We start from the raw sequence: 20,952 nt of genomic DNA, 5'->3' as shown, positions 1-20,952 counted from the left end.
AAGAAGAAAAAAAATTTACTAGCTTCATGTAATTTTATTTAAGGATGTTAATTGCTATTAAAATATTTGTATTAATATAAAGATCCAAATCCCACTTCCATATGTATGCATTTTTCTATAATAAATTAAGACTGAAACAAAAAAAAAAAAAAATGCATATGTTAAATCTCTTAATATTCATTGTTGTTTAAGAAGCTAAGAATCAAATAATATTTGTATGGTACATGTGTAGATGTATAAGGGTATAAATACGTATAGATGTATAAGTTATTATTACATGTACGTGAATTTTCTTTCAATTTACCTATGGGTTTTTCTGGGTGCTGATAGAACAGAACCGTTTCATCATCGACTGCTCCGAATGGCTGAGGAAAATTAGAATCTAACCATGGATGCCTGATGAATAGGTACGTTAGATGTGTTTGTTCTGTGTTTTGGTCATTGATACGAAAGCCTTACCTTGATCGCATTGTTATTTCTAGTAATATCCTTTGAAGGATGAAACCCAAAAGAAAACAGAAGCTTTCTGTATCTCTCACTACACTCGATGAGGATGCACAAATTTTCTCGACAATGTTCACTTTCTTAGTTCATAGATCTGAATCGATAACAATTTCACGGCTTCATAGTTCTTGCTAGCCCCATATTGACCATGGCCATCAACAGAATTACCAATAAGTTCTTTTTCTTCTTTGGTTTAGGGTTTAGGTAGGATATGTGTTGAACTAAGGTTAGAATTCTTGCGAAAGTGGTTTTCATGTTTGATAAGATTGTGCTAAAGGAGAATACTAGGGGAAGGAAAAACAATTGTTTTATATATTGTGACAATGCAATGTGAATTTTTGTTGTTGATTGGGTTTTTGATAGGTATAGCACTTCTTGGTGTGTAGGAAGAAACATTGCAGTGAAAAGGTTTCGTTTGTAGTAACAGTCACTGGTTTCTTGAACCGCCTTGTGGTGAGTTAGGTCTTTCTTGAATGTACCCAAATGAAACCAGGCCATGAACATGGTGGAGTTGATACTGCTCAAGCAAAGGTCTTACTAGCATCGTTCTCAGCTATGGTGGCTGAGACCACGACTTTCCCCATAGACTTGATCAAAACAAGACTTCAACTGCATGGCGAATCACTTTCATCGAAGCGTCCCACTGGTGCATATCGAATAGGTTTGGCCATTGTTCGTGAACAAGGTGTTGTAGGCCTTTATAGTGGCCTGTCTCCAGCAATTATTAGACACATGTTCTACACTCCTATTCGAATTGTTGGGTATGAGCATCTGAGAAGTGTGGTTTCTGCTGATAATGGTTCATTCTCTGTTATTAGCAAGGCTGCGGTCGGTGGAACCTCCGGTGTCATTGCTCAGGTGAGAACTGTTTGGTCTGGAATATGTTGTGTATTTCATCATTGTTCTTGTTGATAAACTATGATTTTACAATGATATTATCTGTTCGAAATGTAAGTGTAAGTCTAAGTTTCATATTAAGTAAAAATGAGAAAATTGAGCACCATGAAGACCCATAAATGATATCATTCCATTATATGTGGGTTGGTCTTATGTATGCGTTGTATTTTTCCAGTGATCCTCTCTTAAAAGATCCATCATTATCCAACAACAGTAACATGGTAAAGTTTGAGAATAGTACTTGTTTTAGCGACATGGTTTAGTTAACTACTTACCTTTAATGCTACTTTTTGTTTCAAAATTACAATGTTCTGGTGTCTGCTGCTCTCATTGTTATAGATTATAGCCAGCCCTGCCGATCTTGTCAAGGTGAGGATGCAAGCTGATGGCCAAAGGATGAAGCAAGGTCTTCAACCTCGGTATTCGGGGCCATTTGATGCTCTGAACAAAATTGTTGGAGCTGAAGGGTTTCGAGGACTGTGGAAGGGTGTTTTTCCTAATATCCAAAGAGCCTTCCTAGTGAACATGGGGGAACTTGGCTGTTATGACCATGCTAAACAATTTGTAATTAGAAGTAGGATAGCTGATGATAATGTTTATGCCCACACATTAGCTTCCATCATGTCAGGTTTAGCTGCAACTTCTTTAAGTTGTCCAGCTGATGTTGTGAAGACTAGAATGATGAATCAAGCAGCCCAAAAGGAAGGGAAAGTTTTATATAATAGCTCTTATGATTGCTTAGTAAAGACAGTAAAAGTTGAAGGAATAAGAGCATTGTGGAAAGGATTTTTCCCCACTTGGGCAAGGCTTGGCCCATGGCAATTTGTGTTCTGGGTTACCTATGAGAAGTTTAGAAAATTTGCAGGTCTCTCTTCTTTCTGATATGGTATTTTGATTTATATTGCGATTCATTCATACATAATAAATTCACACTAGTCACAGAATCCACTCTTTTCAACTTTTAGCTTAGTGTATAATTTTTTGGAATAAATTAGAAGCCTCTATTATAACGGAGGATTAAATTATATTACCTATGTGTTATGCTGAACCAGCTTCTTATGAGTTATTTCTTTTAATCTTCATTCAATCTTGAAACTTTGGAAGATAAAATGAAGGTTTTACGTGAACTTTCAGAGTCAGTAATCGAGGTATTCAAAATTTCATTTCATCTTCAGAAGTTTGAGTGGAGAAATGTGTTAAGAGATGAAATGTTAGACCGTGGTTTGATTGAAAAGAAAAATACAACCACAAGATGAGAAATAGGAAGTCACCTGATTGGAGTTGCTTAATTAACTTCCTTGCGTCAATCAATTTTTTTTCAATATTAATTAAAAAATAGTAATAAATTTTGATTAAAAATAACCGTAATTAATATTAACTACAAAATTATTAAGATTAATAATATTAAACTATTAACATTACTTAATATTTAAGTATTTTTTATATTTAATAGTAATAGAAATATTTTATTTAAATGAAAAAATAAGATTTAATTATATTATCTTAATAAAATTTAAAAAAATGAATTAATAGAAAATGAAAATAATTCAAACTATTTCAATGTTTTAAAAATTATAAAATTTAGGTTAATTTATAAAATTGTTATTGAATAAATAAGAAGCTCCATAGTTATTTTTTCTATTGTGTTCCGCTGAAGAATTGTTTTCATTAGAATGTAGTGTTTAAAGTTTAGTTGATACTGAATTGTTTTTTTTTAAGAATTAACTTGACTCGTAAAGGTTATAGATTAATTTGTGCTTTTAAAAGTAAATCAAATTTTTTATCTAGATTGTCATAGTTTCATAAACCAAATCCAGCACCTAGTCTTTTTACTTTTTTTTTTTTTTTGGAGTTAAAGAGTTAAACTAAAGTTTGAGATAAAATTTGTTAAGAAAAAATTATAAACATTTTGAAACAATATTTCACAAAATATAGAAGATGGTTTGAGATTTGTAAATATAATTCAAACCGAAATCAAATGAACTCATTTTTTTAGCATTTATTTTAACGCCTTAAATATAATATTTAATATAAATACGATAGACTTTAGTATTTAGAAATGATTTTTTTAACGGAGTTATCATTGAAGAACTTTATCTTTTTCTAATATTTTATTGTTTATACTAAAATCCATTCGAATGAAATATAAATTGGTGGACTTGAATTCACTGTTTTATTTTATAAATTTTGAGTAGTCTAGTATGCTGTTTAAAATATGATCGAATTATATAAGGTAAAGAACTCAGAAAATAGAAAAATGAAAATCAGAAAAATAAATGTCCAAAAAAATACAATATGAAATATTAAATAAAAGAACCAAAACAAAATAATGACAACCCACTTAAAAAAAACGAAGCAGTAACCTAAACCTCTATTTACAACCCCACAGCATAGATCTTCCATTAAACTTTTATTTCAGAAATGTCTCATTTTCGTTTCATAGTTGTATTAACAACTAAGAGATGCTCGTGTTGTGCAAGGTGATGTTTTACTTACTGTGATTCAGTTCAATATTTGTACATGGACATAGATGTAGAATATCTTATTAGGATGATATAATCTAACAAAAACTTTCTTTAACTAGCGAACCTATCAAATCTGTTAGGATCCCAACTAGGAAAAACTCATCAACAATTGATTTACATGACAAAAAATGGATATTATACTTGTTCATTGACTGTGCTTAATCCAAAGCCCAAACCTGCAGCAAGAATCCATGAGGGGAAAAGGTTAGTGGGAAAGAAGCAAGAGAGTTAAATTTTTTTTAGTTTCTAAATTTAGACGTAAAACAAATATATATAAGTCATGTTTTAAACTTTGATATATTTATGTATTTTAAAAACAAATATATATAATTATTTTAATACAATGACGTTAACTTCTTTTAAATGTTAAATGGTGGTCAGGTTAGCATATGAACTGTTTGATATATTGGGTAAACGATTCAAATATCAATTTTGAATCCCATTTAATACGTAAAAGAAGTTAATATAGGCTATATCTCTATTTGTTTTTTAAGTTTAAGATTAAAATATATTAAAATTTGAGAAATAAATAAATTTTAATTTCATATTATTGTAATTTAGTAACTAAATTCTTATTTTTGATAGATATCAAGATTGTTCTCATGATCATGGACTAACCTGGATCTTGCCATCAGAAGAACCAACAAAAAGCATCATACCATCTGCATCTGATACTAAAGATGTGATCTTTGTGTGACCACCAGCCATTTTGATTGAAGCAACCCGGGTGAGCTTATCTTTGAGCCAAACCTCAATGGTGCCAAATTTTGTACCAGCAAATATGAAGTCACTGTTAATGGCTACGCGATGGATGTCAAGTCCAGTTGAGAGTGTTCCCACCACCGTTTTGGAAGAAAGTGAAAATATCTGACATCAATTTATGGAAAAGTAAGTGCAGCAAACAAGGGTGCATGTCTATAATGAATGGCCACAACACAACACAACTTTGGTGTCACAGAACTATAGAATTAGCATTTACCTTTCCTGCAGTTGCATCAACTGAAGAACCACAAGCAAAGAGGAGATCATCATGAACTCGAAGGGAGTATATGGTTTGTTTTCCCAACAACTTTCTTGTTCCAGAGAAGAATGAGTTTGATGTATTCTTGGACAAGTCAACCTCCTGCCATTATTCACCCCCCACAATATTTAAGATGAGAAATAGATTCTAGAGAAGTTTTTTTCATGTGTACCCAAAGTGGCTTGCTTTATAGAAGAAAACAGAACATTAATGTCAATGCTACTGAGATATTATCATTTTATGCACATAATTATGGACATTATTTGATGAACATCTTGAGGAGGGATACTTTTTGCCTTTATTTAGTTGAGTGTATATGCTACTGAATGCTTAAGCTTTCTTTGTTGGTTGGTTTGTTTCAGGTAAAGACACTACTAGAATGTGAGGTTCTGTAAGAAGATTCTTACCTGGATGCTGTAACCAGAGCAGCCACAATACAGTTTGTCCCCAGCAACAGCCAGGCATTTCACATATTTGTTGAAATTGATGAGCTTTGGAGACTCTGACCACTTGAAAACCTGTAACATCTCAAATTTTTAAAAATTTATCTTGTGAAGAAACTACATTTCAATTTGAGCTGTTCAAGAAACATATCATTAGGCTTGCCTTAACTCCACTTCCTTGAGATACATAACATGCCAATGTGGCATTGGCTGTTAGCTCATACACCGGCTCTTTTACGTCATGAACATCTATACATTTAATCTCATCTGGTTTCATTGTCCAAACCTGTACATAAGCAGCATCATTCAGTGGTGGTGCATATTCTATACTATAACTAAGCTAGGGTAACCAAATATCAGAGCAATTTTTCTTGTGATAGAAAGATAGATTACCCGAATGGTTTTGTCTAAGGAACCACTGTATAGTCTATCATCTGAAGAACATAGCGATGTTACAGCTTTTGTGTGCTCACGAGTTTCTTGAATCACTCTTGGTATTCTCTTTCTTGCATCCCATACCTAGTAAGATGATACCAAGTGGCACTGTTAAGACAAATAGTGAGACATAGCAGCACAACCACACTGTTTTTAACTGTTACGACAATCTACCTTGATAGTTCCATCAGAGTGTCCACTCAAGACCTGACCCTTCATGTAATGCAAAGAAAGGACCTCTCCATTTGAACTCAAATCTAACTCAACAACTTCCTTACAACTCCACAACTCTGTCTGTAAAATAGAGAATTAAATTAGTTATTTCTCTAAACAGATATACTAAATGAACTGAACTGAACTATATTCCAGATTACCATTCTACTCACCACATCAACAGAGTTTAAGTTTAGTAAGGCCTTCATAATATCAACTGCTACTGTTGAATATCTCTTCAGCTTCCTCATGGTTCTGTAGATTCTCTTAGCATAAGCTCTAAGTGCTTCTTGTGTAACTGAAACATTGACCGTTTCCATTTAGTAATCCTTTGTATACATAGAACTAATATATAATGTCTATGGCTGATACTAAATAAACCTACTTGGATCACTAAGGAAAGTTTTCAAGGCTAGGCTAGCCAATATCATCTCCTCTAGGTTTTTAGATGATTGCAGGATATTTATAAGTTCATCAAGCAAGGATTTGCGAGCAACATCCTTTATGCCCGTATCAGGAAGAGTAGAGAGCATGTGTGTGAGCCAAGCCACAAGAACAAGGCAAGATTTTGCCATCTTTAAAGAATTACTCCTTAGGCATTCTTCCAAAGCTTGAAATATTGAACCATTTTCATGGTTGCAAAGTACAAAAGCCACCCTTTTCTGCCAAGTGTTCATAGCATTTTTTTCATCCTCCTACACAATAAAAATCTGTTTAGATGGAGAGAAATCAATTATCAATAAAACCCAAACATCAATCAATGCCACGTAGCTCCAAACCATTGTTTCCACTGAATCATTGTCATACTGTCCCAACTGCTCAGCCTTAAGTAAAGCATTGTAAGGTTGATCAAATCCTGCAATCTTGAGCAACCAAGCTTCAGTGTATGACTTTCCAGAGGTGGTTACTTGTCCAATAAGAAACAGTAAAGCATCCAAAGCCTTCATTTGAGTATTTGAGAAATCCTTTTGCCAAAGTGCTTCTATAAGTATCTCTATCGCTTCTTCCCTGTAAATGCTCATTTTCCGCGGCTCAACCTGAAGATTTGACAGAAAAATAAATATAGTAAGGAAACAGGGGAATCACTTCTTAGTAACAAGAATTAATCTCAAAAGGCTAACCAGAAGATCAATCTGAAGAAGAAGACTAGCAACAGCAAGTTGATGCTCCATTGGAGCCATCTGAAGATATACAAGAAACGTATGCATTGTACTAAATGCTCCTTCATCCTTGATTGTCTGTAATATCTGGTTGCAGACTGTCCTTCTGTAATGCCGCAAAAAACAATAGATTATGTTAAGAAGTGAACATTAAGTCTAACTTAATCATGCATGCCGAATAGAAAATAAGACTTGGCTCGTGATAAACAAGCTTCTACCTCACCTATTCAATTGAACCAGTTCTGAGAGAAACTCCACGCAGATGCCTCGCACACTATCATTTCCAGCGTGAAATAATTCAAGAACAGGAGACAATTCAATTCTGTTGGCTATCAAACTCTTGCAACCCTTTTCAGCTTGCATACAACACAAAAGTATGGAAACAACAGACCTCCTTCCCTCCATCCTCTCTAGATACTTTGCTAAGGATGGAATTCCATTTTCGGAAACAACACTCAAAGCATTAAGGGACCTGCTATATTCATCCCCTCCTATTAAAATTTGCTCAAGTATTGCTATGGCAGCATCTTTAGGGTCTATAACTAGCTGAAAATCCTCTGAAGGCTCATTTTCGTTCTGAATTACTTGCACAAGAGATGGTACAAGCTCATGCGCCAAAAGCTGTGCAAAAACTGGCCTTAGTTGGTAAATAAGAAGAGCAGCCTCAGCTAAACCGTTCTTAAGCAGAGCGGCCAAGCAATCAAAATCAGAATCAACACTGTTTAGTGTTTCTCCAACACTTTCATCTAAGAATATCAGCTCAGAAAGTATATAAATTGATGTTCTCAAAACCTCTCTACTCATAGAAGCTGAAAGTATTTCCACCAAACCACTTATGATTGCTGGCTTTGATAAATAACCATGAATATGAGGATCTGTCTTTGAATCTTTCCATAATCTTGCTATTTCCATTACAGCTTCTTCACATTCTTGCAAGTTTTCTGACGTAGAAAGACTCGAAACGTAAGGTTTCAAGGAATTCAAAATTGTTTCAACTGCAGCTTGAGATAGCACACTAGTTGGAGATGTTGCAACAGAAACTCGCATAAATCTGTTGCTCCTTTGTCTTGTATAATTTTCTTTGTTCTTTAGTCCTGGTGAATCAGTTGCTCTTTGTGTAACGGAGAGCATTTGAAAGTCTTTTGCAGATGGAGAACATGAAGAACCCCTTGGAGTGTTAGAATTCGAGAGTTCGTGCGCCAGTTCGGGATTCTGTTCTTTCCATGACGTTATCAATCTCTTCAAAACATAGTTTGTTTTGGGCAATATATTTGCAGACAGAGGCTGTCGCGTGATGGGGCATGTCGTGTTACCTGTTCTAAGCCATTCTTGAATTGCTTTTCTTTCATAGGTCTGGCCTGTTTCAAGGGTCACAGGATCACAAAATATCTGACCTGTGATTGGGCAAACAAAATCTTTTGGTGGTTTTGATCCAATCGCCAGCTTCTCTAACTTGGGCAACGTAGTGAAGCTTTGATTTTCGTCGTCACTTTCACCATGGGAACTGCAAACTCAGAGACATTTCAACAATGGGAGTGAAATCATGTTTTTACTCGACACAAAACCAAACATTAGCACAAGAGGATCATAGAATATATCATAAATGCAAAAAATGGTGATTACCTGTCATTTAGTCCTAGACTATTCCCACTGTCGTGATTCATACTTGGTGTTTGGTTACTGTTTTTCCTATTAATATTCTTCAAGCCCTATATTCCAAAGAACCGTTACATATTTGAGCAAACAAGTACCAAATAACAAGGGAAATTTAGTATTCTAGTCTATACCCTTATTTCTTTGTCAGAGTTGAACATATGATCAGTGCTCATTTCCAGAGATGATGATGATAAAGAGTCAGAAGTAGTTGAGTCCCTTAAACGAGTAGATAATAAGCGAAGATACTTGGGTTCTCTCTTATTGTTTGTATCAGGATTTGTTGACGAACTATTTGGACCTGCTTTTGGGGAATCCAAGGGAGAGAAGATATCAGGAGAATGAATCTTACTCTTATGGTTTGATAGAGGCGCTTTTGGCTCAATATCCTCATCCCTCACCATCTTCATTCCTGGTGATAAAATATTGTTTCTTCTATCTGAATCCACTGAACCATCATCAAGTTCAGAATCTGAATCATCTTCATTCTCATTCTCCTCAATGATACTTTCCTGCACGTGATAATTTATCATAAGGCCTATGCACAATGTTACTCCAAAATCTATATCTATAGACAAGAACTATATTATTAACAGCTAGCATATACATATACATATACATATACATATATATCTTTGCATCACCTTAGCAGCCCATATGGATGATTTCTCCGCCTTTGTTTGGCTGGAAGTTGAATTCTCTGTGCTGAAATTCAACATCCAGAAAGAAAAAATTTCATGAGGCTCAAATGATATAAACTGTAAGTATAATTTTCTTTAGCTGAAATGTAGAAGAAACAGACACATGAACACAGATTCAAAGAAATTAAAACTGAACCTGATTGTTTCATTTACACCATCTTTAGATCTTGTTGTCAAAGAGAACCCTGCACTCTTGGGCAAAATAGGGCCAAATTTTACAAAATCAGGAACAGACCGACTCAACTCATGCAAAGGAGTTCTTGGTGGCTCAGCAATAGGCAACATAGGAGCTGCCTTCTTGCCTGAAGTGGAATCAGAATTCATGCAATCTTTATAATATTTTGCGTATAGCCGTGTGTTTTCATCCAATGATTCTGCATAAAGCTGCTCCAGCTTTTGCAATTTGTCTAACTGATGTGGCCTCATAGAAAATACCAAAGACTCATTGAAAAACCTATCAAAATCAGCTGTAAAGGACAAATCACTGGAGTCTGGTATCACTTCCATCATTAGCCTATGCCTCTCCTCAGAATACCAACCCACAATTGAGCTCATGTGTGGAAGAAACAGGTTCTTCCAGAGTTCAGGAGCAAAATCAATCCGCGAAAAAAAAGGGTCAACAATGAACATCTCAAGAGCATGGTGAAGACAATTTTGAATGCTGTTCCTCAACTTCCATAAATAGGATAGATTTAGATGTGCCCAAGCTGAGAGGTAGTAGTTTGGCACTCCAGCAGTCTTTTGCTTAGGATTCAACATTGCACACACTTGCAGCATCTTCTCAGCATAATCTAGCCTAGCAAGCTTCGTTTCCATGTTATATGTATTGATAGCTTCTTCAAGGGCTTCAATACCCCAATCCAGATTTGCTAATACTGCTTGATCAGAGTATTCCACCTCACTGTCCTTATCACAACTTCCTTCTTCAGCTGCTAACCTCTCTGCACACTGTTCTTTGTGCTGGGCTCTTTGCTCTTTATTGATTAACCTATCTTGAATGAAACTATCTATAGTTGTAGTCAAGAATCTAACAATGTCCTTCTGATCCATTGTGAATCTGAAGTTCCCTGCCATCTGTCAGGTGCACTCACATCAGAGAAAGCTTAAATGGAATTTTATCAGAAGCAACAAAAATTAACATATAAGGAACCAAATCCATAATCTGTTTACAGTTAGAATTTAGAAAGTACAAGAATAGTCAAGATTTCATGTTACAACCAAACAATTTCAGGAAAAACAACGAATATAAAGCAAAGAGCCTATAATGGTGAAGTCAATATTCAGCATAAGCCATCATTTGGGTACACTAAATCTAAAATTTTATCCTCAACCTGTATTTCTAAATCAAAAATTAACGAGTACATGACATGAATGAGGAATCCCTCACGGAAAATGATGAAGAAAAAACCTTTAGCATTTCTACTATCCTTTTGAATCAAGTGCTTCTGTCATACACTACTGAATATCCCATCAAGAAATATACATTTGTGCATGTAATAAGTTGACCAACTAAGCAAACTGCAGAAAAGTGCATATGCCCAACAACCTTGACCCACCACTTTGAATATGACACAATAAACAATCACATATACCAAGTCAACATCTAAAAGGGAACAAGAATCTAAGCATAAATAACCCTGATCATGATCACCCCAGATTAAAATTTTCCAAATTTATCACACCTTTGACTTTAGTTCCTCTTTCCCTTCTTTCCTTCAACCACACTGCAAATTTTCCAGGTGGGAAGTGACAGATGGGGTTCTGGAGGTGATGGTAGTGCAGAGAGAGAAGTTAGCACGTGTTCGTTGGTTGTGGCACAACAAATCAAATTCCGGTGAAACAAAAACTATTTGACAATAGGCTTTGACTTGAGTTTTGATGAAAGAAGAAGCGTCTGTGAGATGGACACGAGGAATGTGGCAACATGTTCAAGCCATGTAGGGAAGAAAGGTTCCAACGAGAAGAGAAGGAAAGTTCAGAGAAGACTATTTTGCGTGTGTACATACATGATCGATATACAAGTTGTACAAAGTTTGAAGTAGCTGTGCCTGCCGGCATTTGGACCAAGGAACATAATATTATTATTATATTGTTCAAAGGTTAAGGTTCGTGTATAATAATGTGGTTTATTATATCCTTAAATTATTAACAATGTGATCAGTCACGTATTACTGTGACACACCTTGGCCTTTCGGTTTTAACTTGACATGGTTGAAGTAGTGAAACAAACAATTCTCTCAGCTTTAGAATGGATCAAACCAGCAACATCGCATAAATGGCCAAAATTACTCTTCCAGTTTTCACTGTTTTCCTCTTTTAGTTAGTGAAGAAACCATTTTCGAGGTGTCGCTGTCACATGTTAATACAAATTAAATGCCACCTATTTCTAACTCTCCCTTTCTTACGCATTTCTTGGCTGTTAATTCTAAATTAGTAAGATTTCATGAGTTTTAATTATAATGCTAAAACAAATGTTAACTTTTTTCTTATCTACCGAATTTCTTATAGTTCCCATTTGAATGATCATTTGAGAATGTGTCATTTGAGAATGTGTCATATGAAATGGATATTTTACAATATAAAAAGTACATACATCCTAGAATGAGATGCATAATGATTTAGGTTAGTTTTAGGTTAGAATGACATTAAATTGATTTGATGTATATTTCTTTATGCACCCCCATGATTTTAATATGCACCAACATTGGGTGGTGAAATGATCAGTTTATCCCTATCTTCATAATTCAAAATAAAGATATACTTTCTTAAATATGTAATTCGTAATATAACTCTATACTGTGAATAATCTATACTTATATTATTAATTATATAATTCTAAATACAAATTTGTATTATATATATATATATTATATTTCTGAATACAAAAATATTAATATTTAACATTTTGAATTGTATAATTTATAAAGTCTATATTACACGGTCTAAAACTAAAACCGAAAATCTTAAATTAAAGAACACGATTCGCGGAAATCTTTGAAGCACAAGCAACGACCACCAAGCACAACACAACTTCTACAAATATATACCAACACTGAATTTATTTCCAAAAATGTAAATTTGTAAATTCCAAAGTTTTTGAAGGTGCAGAATGAAAATATGGGGTGCAAGAAGAAATGGCCTGATGTGATTCCAAGTAATGGCTCATTTTGAAATTTTTAACAATTCATTCTCACTGCTATTTTCATTTACCAGTTTTAATATTTCCTTTAGAGGGATTTCTCTATTTGCACACCTCTCTGTTACAATATGGGATGAAGAAAACTGCCTTAAAAAAATACTTACGGTTTTTTTTTTCCCAGAAAATATGATCCCGAATGCATCGAAAAGCTTTTGAATTATAAATACTCCAAATATTTCAGAAAATGTATTCCAAAGTTGGAATATTTAAGAAATTTGGAACAGTTTTTCATAATTTGAAATTAATTTTTAAATACTACGGATTGTTTAAGGTGAATCACCCATAATAAGATTTATTATTATAGAACTAGTGTAGCGTATGTGTATATGTATTTTTTAATTATGAATGATAGTATATATGAATGATGATATTTTTAGAATAAGTTTATATTTATTAAAAATAAAATGAAATAAATAGAGAAATTAATTGTTGATGAATAAAAAAGACAAAAAGATAAACAATTTTATAAAAAATAGGTAAAAATAACCATTAATTTTAAAAAATCTAATAAATAATTATATTGTAAATGGTAGAATTAGAATTATGAAATATAGACAAAAGAGGAATCTTCTTTATATTAAAAATGAAATGAAATAAATAGAGAAATTAATTGTTGATGAATAAAAAAAAGATAAACAATTTTATAAAAAATAGATAAAAATAACCGTTAATTTTAAAAAATTTAATAAATAATTATATTGTAAATGGTAGAATTGGAATTATAAAATATGAACACAAAAGAGAAATCCTCTTTATATATTACTAGTGTAAACACAGGCGCTATCGCGCCTGTGTGTACGCATTTTTTGAATTATATTAATAATTGATGATATTGTAATGTTATTAATTTAATAAACAAAATAAAAGTATATTTATAAAAAATAAAATAAAATGTACGGAGAAAATAAGAGAAAAATAACTGTTGATGAATAGTAAGAGAAAAAAAGAAAAAGGAGATAAGTAAATAATTTTATAAAAACTTGTAAAAGTAACCGTTAATTTTTAAAAATTTAATAAATAATTAAATTATAAAGGGTAAAGTTGGAATTATGAAATGTGGACACAAAAGAGGGAATCCCCTTTATATATAATTATAGATATTATAATATTATATATTATTATAGATTAAAATTTTAAAATAGTTTAGAATTTATTCTGAAATGTTTAATAAGGGTTTTTCGGAAATTTTTTCAGGTGCTATTAGATTTATGGATGACTAGTGAGAATATGTATCCACTCTTTTTTTTTATTATAATGGAAAAAATAAATAATTTTTTATCATAATTATTTTAAAAAATATATAAAATAAAAATTTTTCATAATTTTATTATAGGTAGTTAATAAATTTTTAAAAGTAATTATAAATTTTAAAGCATAAAATAACAAAATAATTTATATAGATAAAAGTAATTCGCAATAAAATATATACACTAACAAACAATTATAAGACCCTTATAAAAATCAATCTTTGTTTATTAATAAGTATTGATGCATTCAAGAAAGTTTATTCCAAAAGTAATATATGATTTCAATTCAGTAGATTCAATTGAATTTTTTCCTCTAATTTTGTCTCAAGTCCCTTTCTGCACTGCTTTTCATCACTATTGGTGGGTGTAAATTGATAACTTTTGAATATTGGATGTTTTTATTGTATGAAGCAAGTACAAGTAATATTCGTTTCAAACTAAGATTAGAAATTCAATGTTACCCTTATTTCTTATTTGTTTATTTATTTTGTAATATGAAAATAATATCTCTAAAGTTTTTAAAATTTAACATTTTCATTACTTTTATCATACAACTTTTATACACAATTTTTTTTTTACATTTGTTTTTCAATTTTATCCTTTAAATAAAAATTTAAATTAAAATAATTATTTTATCAAAAATATTTTTCAAGTGATTATTTCATTAAAGAAAATTATTTGACCGTTTTTAAACTAAACCATTTTTTTAATTATAAAACTACCTATAAAATAAATAAAAGTTATTAACAATAAATTATAAAAATATTTATACCTAATTTTATAAATATAATAATAATAATAATAAATTTATTAATTTTTATTATCACAAAAAGGTGAAAACACTTGTGATTCACCAGTTGATTTTAATAAGTATTCACAATCCCGTATTAGTAAAAAAATTTCTCACTAATAAAAGTATTTCACAATTGGTATTGTGCATAAAAAACTGCATAAGTATGTCCCGTGTAATATATTATCACTCAATACTTTACATAATAAAGTTTTCAAAAACATAATACTTAAGCCAAAAAAATGAACTTTATGCAATACAATATCAACTAACATAAATAGTTTTCATTATCTATACTCCTTTAGGACTATCTCTCATTCCTAATGTCTCTCATTTATACTATCGTCTACTCACATATAACATATGATCATCACATGTGGATAACTTATAATAGACATATAAGAGAAGAATAAGTTTGAATTATTTAAAATTATACTAGTAGTTCTACAATATGATCATAATAAAATATCATACATATAATCATATTCACACATCAAATTCATAGAACAAATCAAGAAATATTACAATCAAAACATGACCAATTTGCTTAAAATAACTTATTGAAGCTAAGAATAACCATTCATGGTGTCAATCCCAAAAACATAACTCAGGTACCAAAGTAACCATTCAAGCACATATTGTCTACTCAACCAATTTCCGCACCAACCAAATCAATAATTACAAACATACCAATTTAAAAATTAAACCAATAATCACCTTACACTCAATTTAGACAAAAAAAAAATAGTTTAAAATAACATTAATTTCCTTTACCTTGGTTAAACTATCCTCTCTTTTTTTTTCAATAATTGTTTCTTACAACTTTATTTCTCATATGATGACCTAATTAGTCAAAGAAAACACCAAAAATCTAAACATATCATCATCATCGTAAAATAACAAATACTTACTTTGAGTATATTTGAATCACATGCATTAGGGTATAACGTATAACACACATGCAAGCTCAAAGAGCCAAAACCACCTCAAAAGGGTAAAAAGTAAACTTATTTTGTTCTTGACTCTAATCAAATGGATTGTAAAGCTTTTGACGTGAAACAATCATATGATATTTGATCATTAAATGAATAAAGATTGAGGTTAGACATCTAGAGAAAATGTAGAAAAAAGGTTTAGAAAGAAAATATAAAGATGTGATTTTTATAAAATGAACTTCAATTTATAGAAAATCTATTTATAGTTAAAATCTTTTATTATTAAAATACTCTAATATCACATTTTAAAAATTACCACCATTTCTAGACTATTTTCTAGGTTCTCTATGCATATATCAATAAAATAACATGACTTAAGGACTAACATTGGTTGTTAAAAACATTTTTAAATGCATAAAGTTGGCATTTTGAAACGTTTTGATAACTAAAACTAAACTTTGTCTTAAAAAAAATTAAGACTTCATAAATTTAATTATTCTGGTGATGCATGTGATACATGTTTAAGAACTCCCAAGCTTTTTATATTCAATGTAGTCATATATGTTTCAAGAGAACGATAGCATTAAAAATAAACAAAACCTTTTGAACAAATAAGTATAATAAATATCATTATGGATTCATAGATTAAAAATTTGTAAAAAAAAAATCATTTTAACAAATTTAATTATTTTGTTGTTCCATAAGTTTTCTTGTTGAGTTAATATACGAATTTTATATTGAGAATGACTAGTTAATAGTCTTCAACATAAACAAGATAAAACTACAATATGGAGGACTATTATAGAGTTAAACTAGGGATTTTACTATCCCATACCATCTCCGTAAAAAAATTCATTCTCATCCTCATACCCAACCCCAACGGGTATCAAACTTTTGTCTCATCTCCATCCCCACCGGGTAACGAATATAATCTTGTACCCATACCCATACCCATTTTTTTACTACTTTAATATTAATTTTAATTAATTTTTATAAAATAATAAAAAATTACGGTAAAAGAAACATAATATTATCAAATATTCAATATTAGGAATATGGTTGTTTCTTCGATATCAAATACTTTAAAATAAATTATAATTGTTTACATTTTTATATTTGAATACCAAATAAAATTTAATGAGAACCAAAACATTTATTAAATTTGCAAACATTAATGAAACCTAGTTGATAAATTTTAAAAATATTTTTAAAAAAATATAAAAGGAAAAAACTATTTTTTAAAAAAATATAAAAGGAAAAAATATTTAAATTAAAATATAGGTTTAATTAAAATAACATTTATACAAATAATAGATTTGGTCTTGAATTTGACATAAACAATATTGTTTTACTTTGAAAAAAAAAAGTAGATAATTATATTGTTCTATTAGTATAATATTTTTTGTACAACTAAATTTTAATATAAATATCAGAGTACTTAATGTTGTAAAAATATTTATACTTAATTACTTTTAATCTTATAAAAAAATGACTTAAAAAATTTTCTTCAATTATTAAAAAAAATTGGGATAAAATTGAACCAAAGGCACAAAAAATGGGAACTAAATTGAAACAATCAGGTATATATGGGTACTAAATTGAAATCAGTACAATGACAGTTGTCACACGTGGCATTATCCTGTCACATGACACTGACATTGCCACGTGTCAAAATAGGGACTTGACACGTGGCAACACAAAAAATTTGCAAAAAAAAATTAAAAAATTAAAAGAAAAATCAATAAAAAATTTAAAAAATTTTAAAAAACGTGAGAGTGACACATGGCCTGCCGTTAACGACGTTAATTATTTTTTTCTGAAAGGGACCTTTATACACTTTTTCAAAAGTGGAGACGCAATTGACACTGTTTTTTTCGGTGAGTACCAAATTGACACCCTCCTACCAAAGTGGGTACCATTCGAGTAATTAAACCTAAAATATATTTTAAATGTTTGTTTACTTCAATTTTTTAAATTATAATGAATCTATTTTTTATACACTAATAAAATTTATAATACATCACTTGATCAAAATGACACAAATAACAAATAATAAACATAATAATAAAATTTTAACATGGATCTTGTATCTTTTGGACCACAATATATGTTGGATGGTGGTAAAAAAATATTCATGGCAATTACATTAAATTTTTATATTGTAGTAAATAAAAATTATTTATACAATTATAGTGAAAAAATTAAGTATGATTGTAATGAGTTAGAAAATAAAAAATAATTAAATATATTCTACATGATGAAAATAAACAAAAAATAAAAATATTAAAAAATTAACAAATTAACAAATGTGTGTCTTATAAACAATTTGGAGACTATTGGAAGGAATCACACAAAGAAAAACAAATATATTATTAAGGGTATGATAAGATGATAAATATCCTACATATCTAAGCAATCTTTTCAAATATCAACATATATACTCAATGGTTAATACAAAAATGACGCAAAGAACAAATAATAAACATAATAAAAGTTTATCATAGATCTTGTATCTTTTAAACTTCAATATATGTTGGATGGTGATAAAAAAAATATTCATGGCAATTACATTAAATTTTTATATTGTAGTAAATAAAAATTATTTATACAATTATAGTGAAAAAATTAAAGTATGATTGTAATGAGTTAGAAAATAAAAAATAATTAGATAAAATTTATCGAAATAGTATTCTACATGATGAAAATAAACAAAAATAAAAATATTAAAAAATTAACAAATGTGTGTCTTATAAACAATTTGAAGACTATTGGAAGGAATTGCACAAAGAAAAACAAATGTATAATTAATGATATGATAAGACGAAAAATATTTTAGAGATCTAAGAAAACTTTTCAAATATCAACATATATACTCAATGGTTGAGAAATAACAAAAATTGTTTTAGCGAAATAAAATAGTTCTTCAAATGAAACAAAAATTAATAATAATAAGTAAAGATTTTTTTTATATTACCTAGTAAATGAAATTTTTATGCTATTAAACACTTAAATTAAGAGTATTAAACATTCTCATGTGAAAGAAAAATATACAATAAATAAAAATATTAAAAAATAATAGAAATATTCAAATGTTAGACATAATTTTTTTTTAATTGACATACATCATCTTAACATAATTACATAAAAGTTATGATAAGATAAAAAAATATATTGGAGATGCGAATGAGTTTCATGACAAACCAAATATTTAGAAGAAATAAAAAATAGAAAGAATATATATATAGGGTTACTTAATTAATTATGAGTATTTTAATGATTTAAATGAGGATGGAGATATGGCGGGGACGGGTATTATGGCAGGTATATATTCATCCTCATCCCCATCCCCATACCCAATTGAAAAAATCGGGGATTCCCCATACCCATACCCATACCTAGTCAATGCGGGGATTTCTCGTCAAAACGGGGACAGATTCGGACAATACCCACGAAGACATGTTTATTTGCCATCTCTAAGTTAGACATAGTAAAAAGAAACAGTCAATTAATTATTATAATTTGTATTAATTTTATATTTTTAATAAGATCTTACAATTTATTTGTTATTTTTTCTAATGTTAATGGTTTTGAAATTTATTTTTTACTAGTTAAATTTACTTTGATAAAAATAATAAATTATTAAATACCGTAATTCTCATTTTCTTTTCAATATTTAACAGTTTATAATTTAAACACTACAACAAAAATAATTTAATAATAACTAATTTATAGGCAAAAAATAATTAGTCAAATTATTAACTAACTTATACACTATTTTATAAATTAAAAAATATATTAAAAATATAAAATAATTTCTATTATTAATGAAAATGTTTAATTTTTTTGTAAATCATAATTTATATTGGTATCTAACTTTAAATAATAAACTACTATTGGATTTTAAATTAGTTCCTAATTAATAGATCTCACAAAATAATAAACATTTTTTTAAACCATAAAATATATTATAACTATAAAAATCTATTGATAAGTTATAAAATAAATTCGAACCCGGTTTGACCCATCACGAGTTGATGGGTTAAACAAGTTAGCTCACTAACTCACTTAATATATATATATATATATATATATATATATATATATATATAATTTTTTTTCCTTCAGTTTCAAAAAACCCAAATTATAATTTTGATTAAAATCTAAATAAACTTCAATGCAATCCAAAAATATTTGAAACTTCAAATACAAACCAAAATTACAAATTACCAGTGTGTTGGCTAAAAAAACAAACTAGCCCAACTCAAATTTAAAGTCCAATATAATTAAAAATACTTGTATGACTCTTTATTTACGGGTTGGTGAGCCAACTCGGCTCATCACGGATTCAAGGTGAGTCGGGTAAAAAATTAACCCGTTTAAAATTTATAAAAAAGTTTCAACCTAACCTAGCCCAAACCCATGATGAGTCAGGTTGGCTTGCGGATTTCAATTCATTTTGATAGCTAAAGTGTATTAATAATTAAGGATGTCAACGGGGCAGGTAGGGTACGGGTAGTAGCTCCCCTGTAGCCTACCCGTTGGATAAATATATGCCCCGTACCCGTACCTATATCCGTCGGATATCCATTGTGCGGATATCTGTCTATTTTTTTCATATCCACGGGTATCCACAGATACCCGCGGGTATTTGCAAAATTAATTAAAAATAAATATTTAATCATAAATTCAAATAAAATACAATAAAATACATCACTGTCATAAATTTTAAATAAAGTTCAAATAAACTAAAGTTGATACAAGTCCAAATAATTGTATAAGTAAATATAAAATGACGTTCAACAAATTCACTTTCTCTTATGGGTTCCTGAAAAATAAACAAAATAAGCAAATAATAAATCTCATTTGTAACATGCCAAGTATTCTTATTTTGATTCCATAATTTGACAAGCATACCATAAACATCATTGTCTATATAAGGTTTGATGTATATACCCAATTTCAAAGAAAAAAAGAGAAGAATGTCAAGGGGTATAAGTTTAGCGGGTACGGGTATCCACGGGTATGAATACTATGATACTCGTACCCGCCCCGTTAACATGCGGGTATCAAAAATACCCATATTTCTGGTAGCAGGTATCCGTTTTTAATATCCATTAACAACACACATAACAATGAGAAAAAACAAAAAACACAAAATTTCAAAATTGTAATTATTAAATAATAAAAATACAAAATAAAAAATTATAAAATAATATTAAAATTATAAAA

At 30.0% G+C, this 20,952-nt stretch overlaps 2 protein-coding genes across 5 annotated transcripts; one reads left to right on the top strand and one right to left on the bottom strand.

Moving 5' to 3' along the window:
- The first annotated feature begins 273 nt into the window (after nt 1-273).
- Nucleotides 274-2,370, top strand: LOC114190359 (mitochondrial uncoupling protein 3). 4 transcript variants are annotated; one of them, XM_028079209.1, is made up of 3 exons: nt 274-407; nt 483-1,362; nt 1,741-2,370. In XM_028079209.1, the coding sequence occupies exons 2-3, from the start codon at nt 988-990 to the stop codon at nt 2,281-2,283; spliced, it is 918 nt and encodes a 305-aa protein (XP_027935010.1). In that variant the 5' UTR covers nt 274-407; nt 483-987; the 3' UTR covers nt 2,284-2,370. The 4 variants fall into 4 exon arrangements, with proteins under 4 accessions (XP_027935010.1, XP_027935009.1, XP_027935012.1 ...); XM_028079211.1 differs by having other exon boundaries at nt 275-407; nt 891-1,362; XM_028079210.1 differs by having other exon boundaries at nt 275-407; nt 868-1,362.
- A 1,502-nt stretch (nt 2,371-3,872) lies between these two features.
- LOC114192407 (putative E3 ubiquitin-protein ligase LIN-1) lies at nt 3,873-11,584 on the bottom strand. Its single transcript, XM_028082117.1, has 17 exons — nt 11,235-11,584; nt 9,689-10,626; nt 9,496-9,556; nt 8,986-9,363; nt 8,822-8,907; nt 7,422-8,702; nt 7,160-7,304; nt 6,818-7,075; nt 6,424-6,733; nt 6,212-6,336; nt 6,000-6,119; nt 5,784-5,909; nt 5,554-5,676; nt 5,355-5,465; nt 4,906-5,049; nt 4,545-4,793; nt 3,873-4,102 (listed from the first exon to the last, which is right to left on the bottom strand). Exons 2-17 carry the CDS (start codon nt 10,624-10,626, stop codon nt 4,085-4,087), a joined length of 4,473 nt encoding a protein of 1,490 aa, XP_027937918.1. The 5' UTR covers nt 11,235-11,584; the 3' UTR covers nt 3,873-4,084.
- Between the last annotated feature and the right edge of the window lie 9,368 nt (nt 11,585-20,952).

The sequence above is a fragment of the Vigna unguiculata genome, chromosome 7, assembly GCF_004118075.2.
Source record: "Vigna unguiculata cultivar IT97K-499-35 chromosome 7, ASM411807v1, whole genome shotgun sequence".
Classification (NCBI taxonomy): domain Eukaryota; kingdom Viridiplantae; phylum Streptophyta; class Magnoliopsida; order Fabales; family Fabaceae; genus Vigna; species Vigna unguiculata.
Note: the sequence above shows the minus strand (reverse complement) of the source record. Positions and strands in the feature narration are given on the sequence as shown.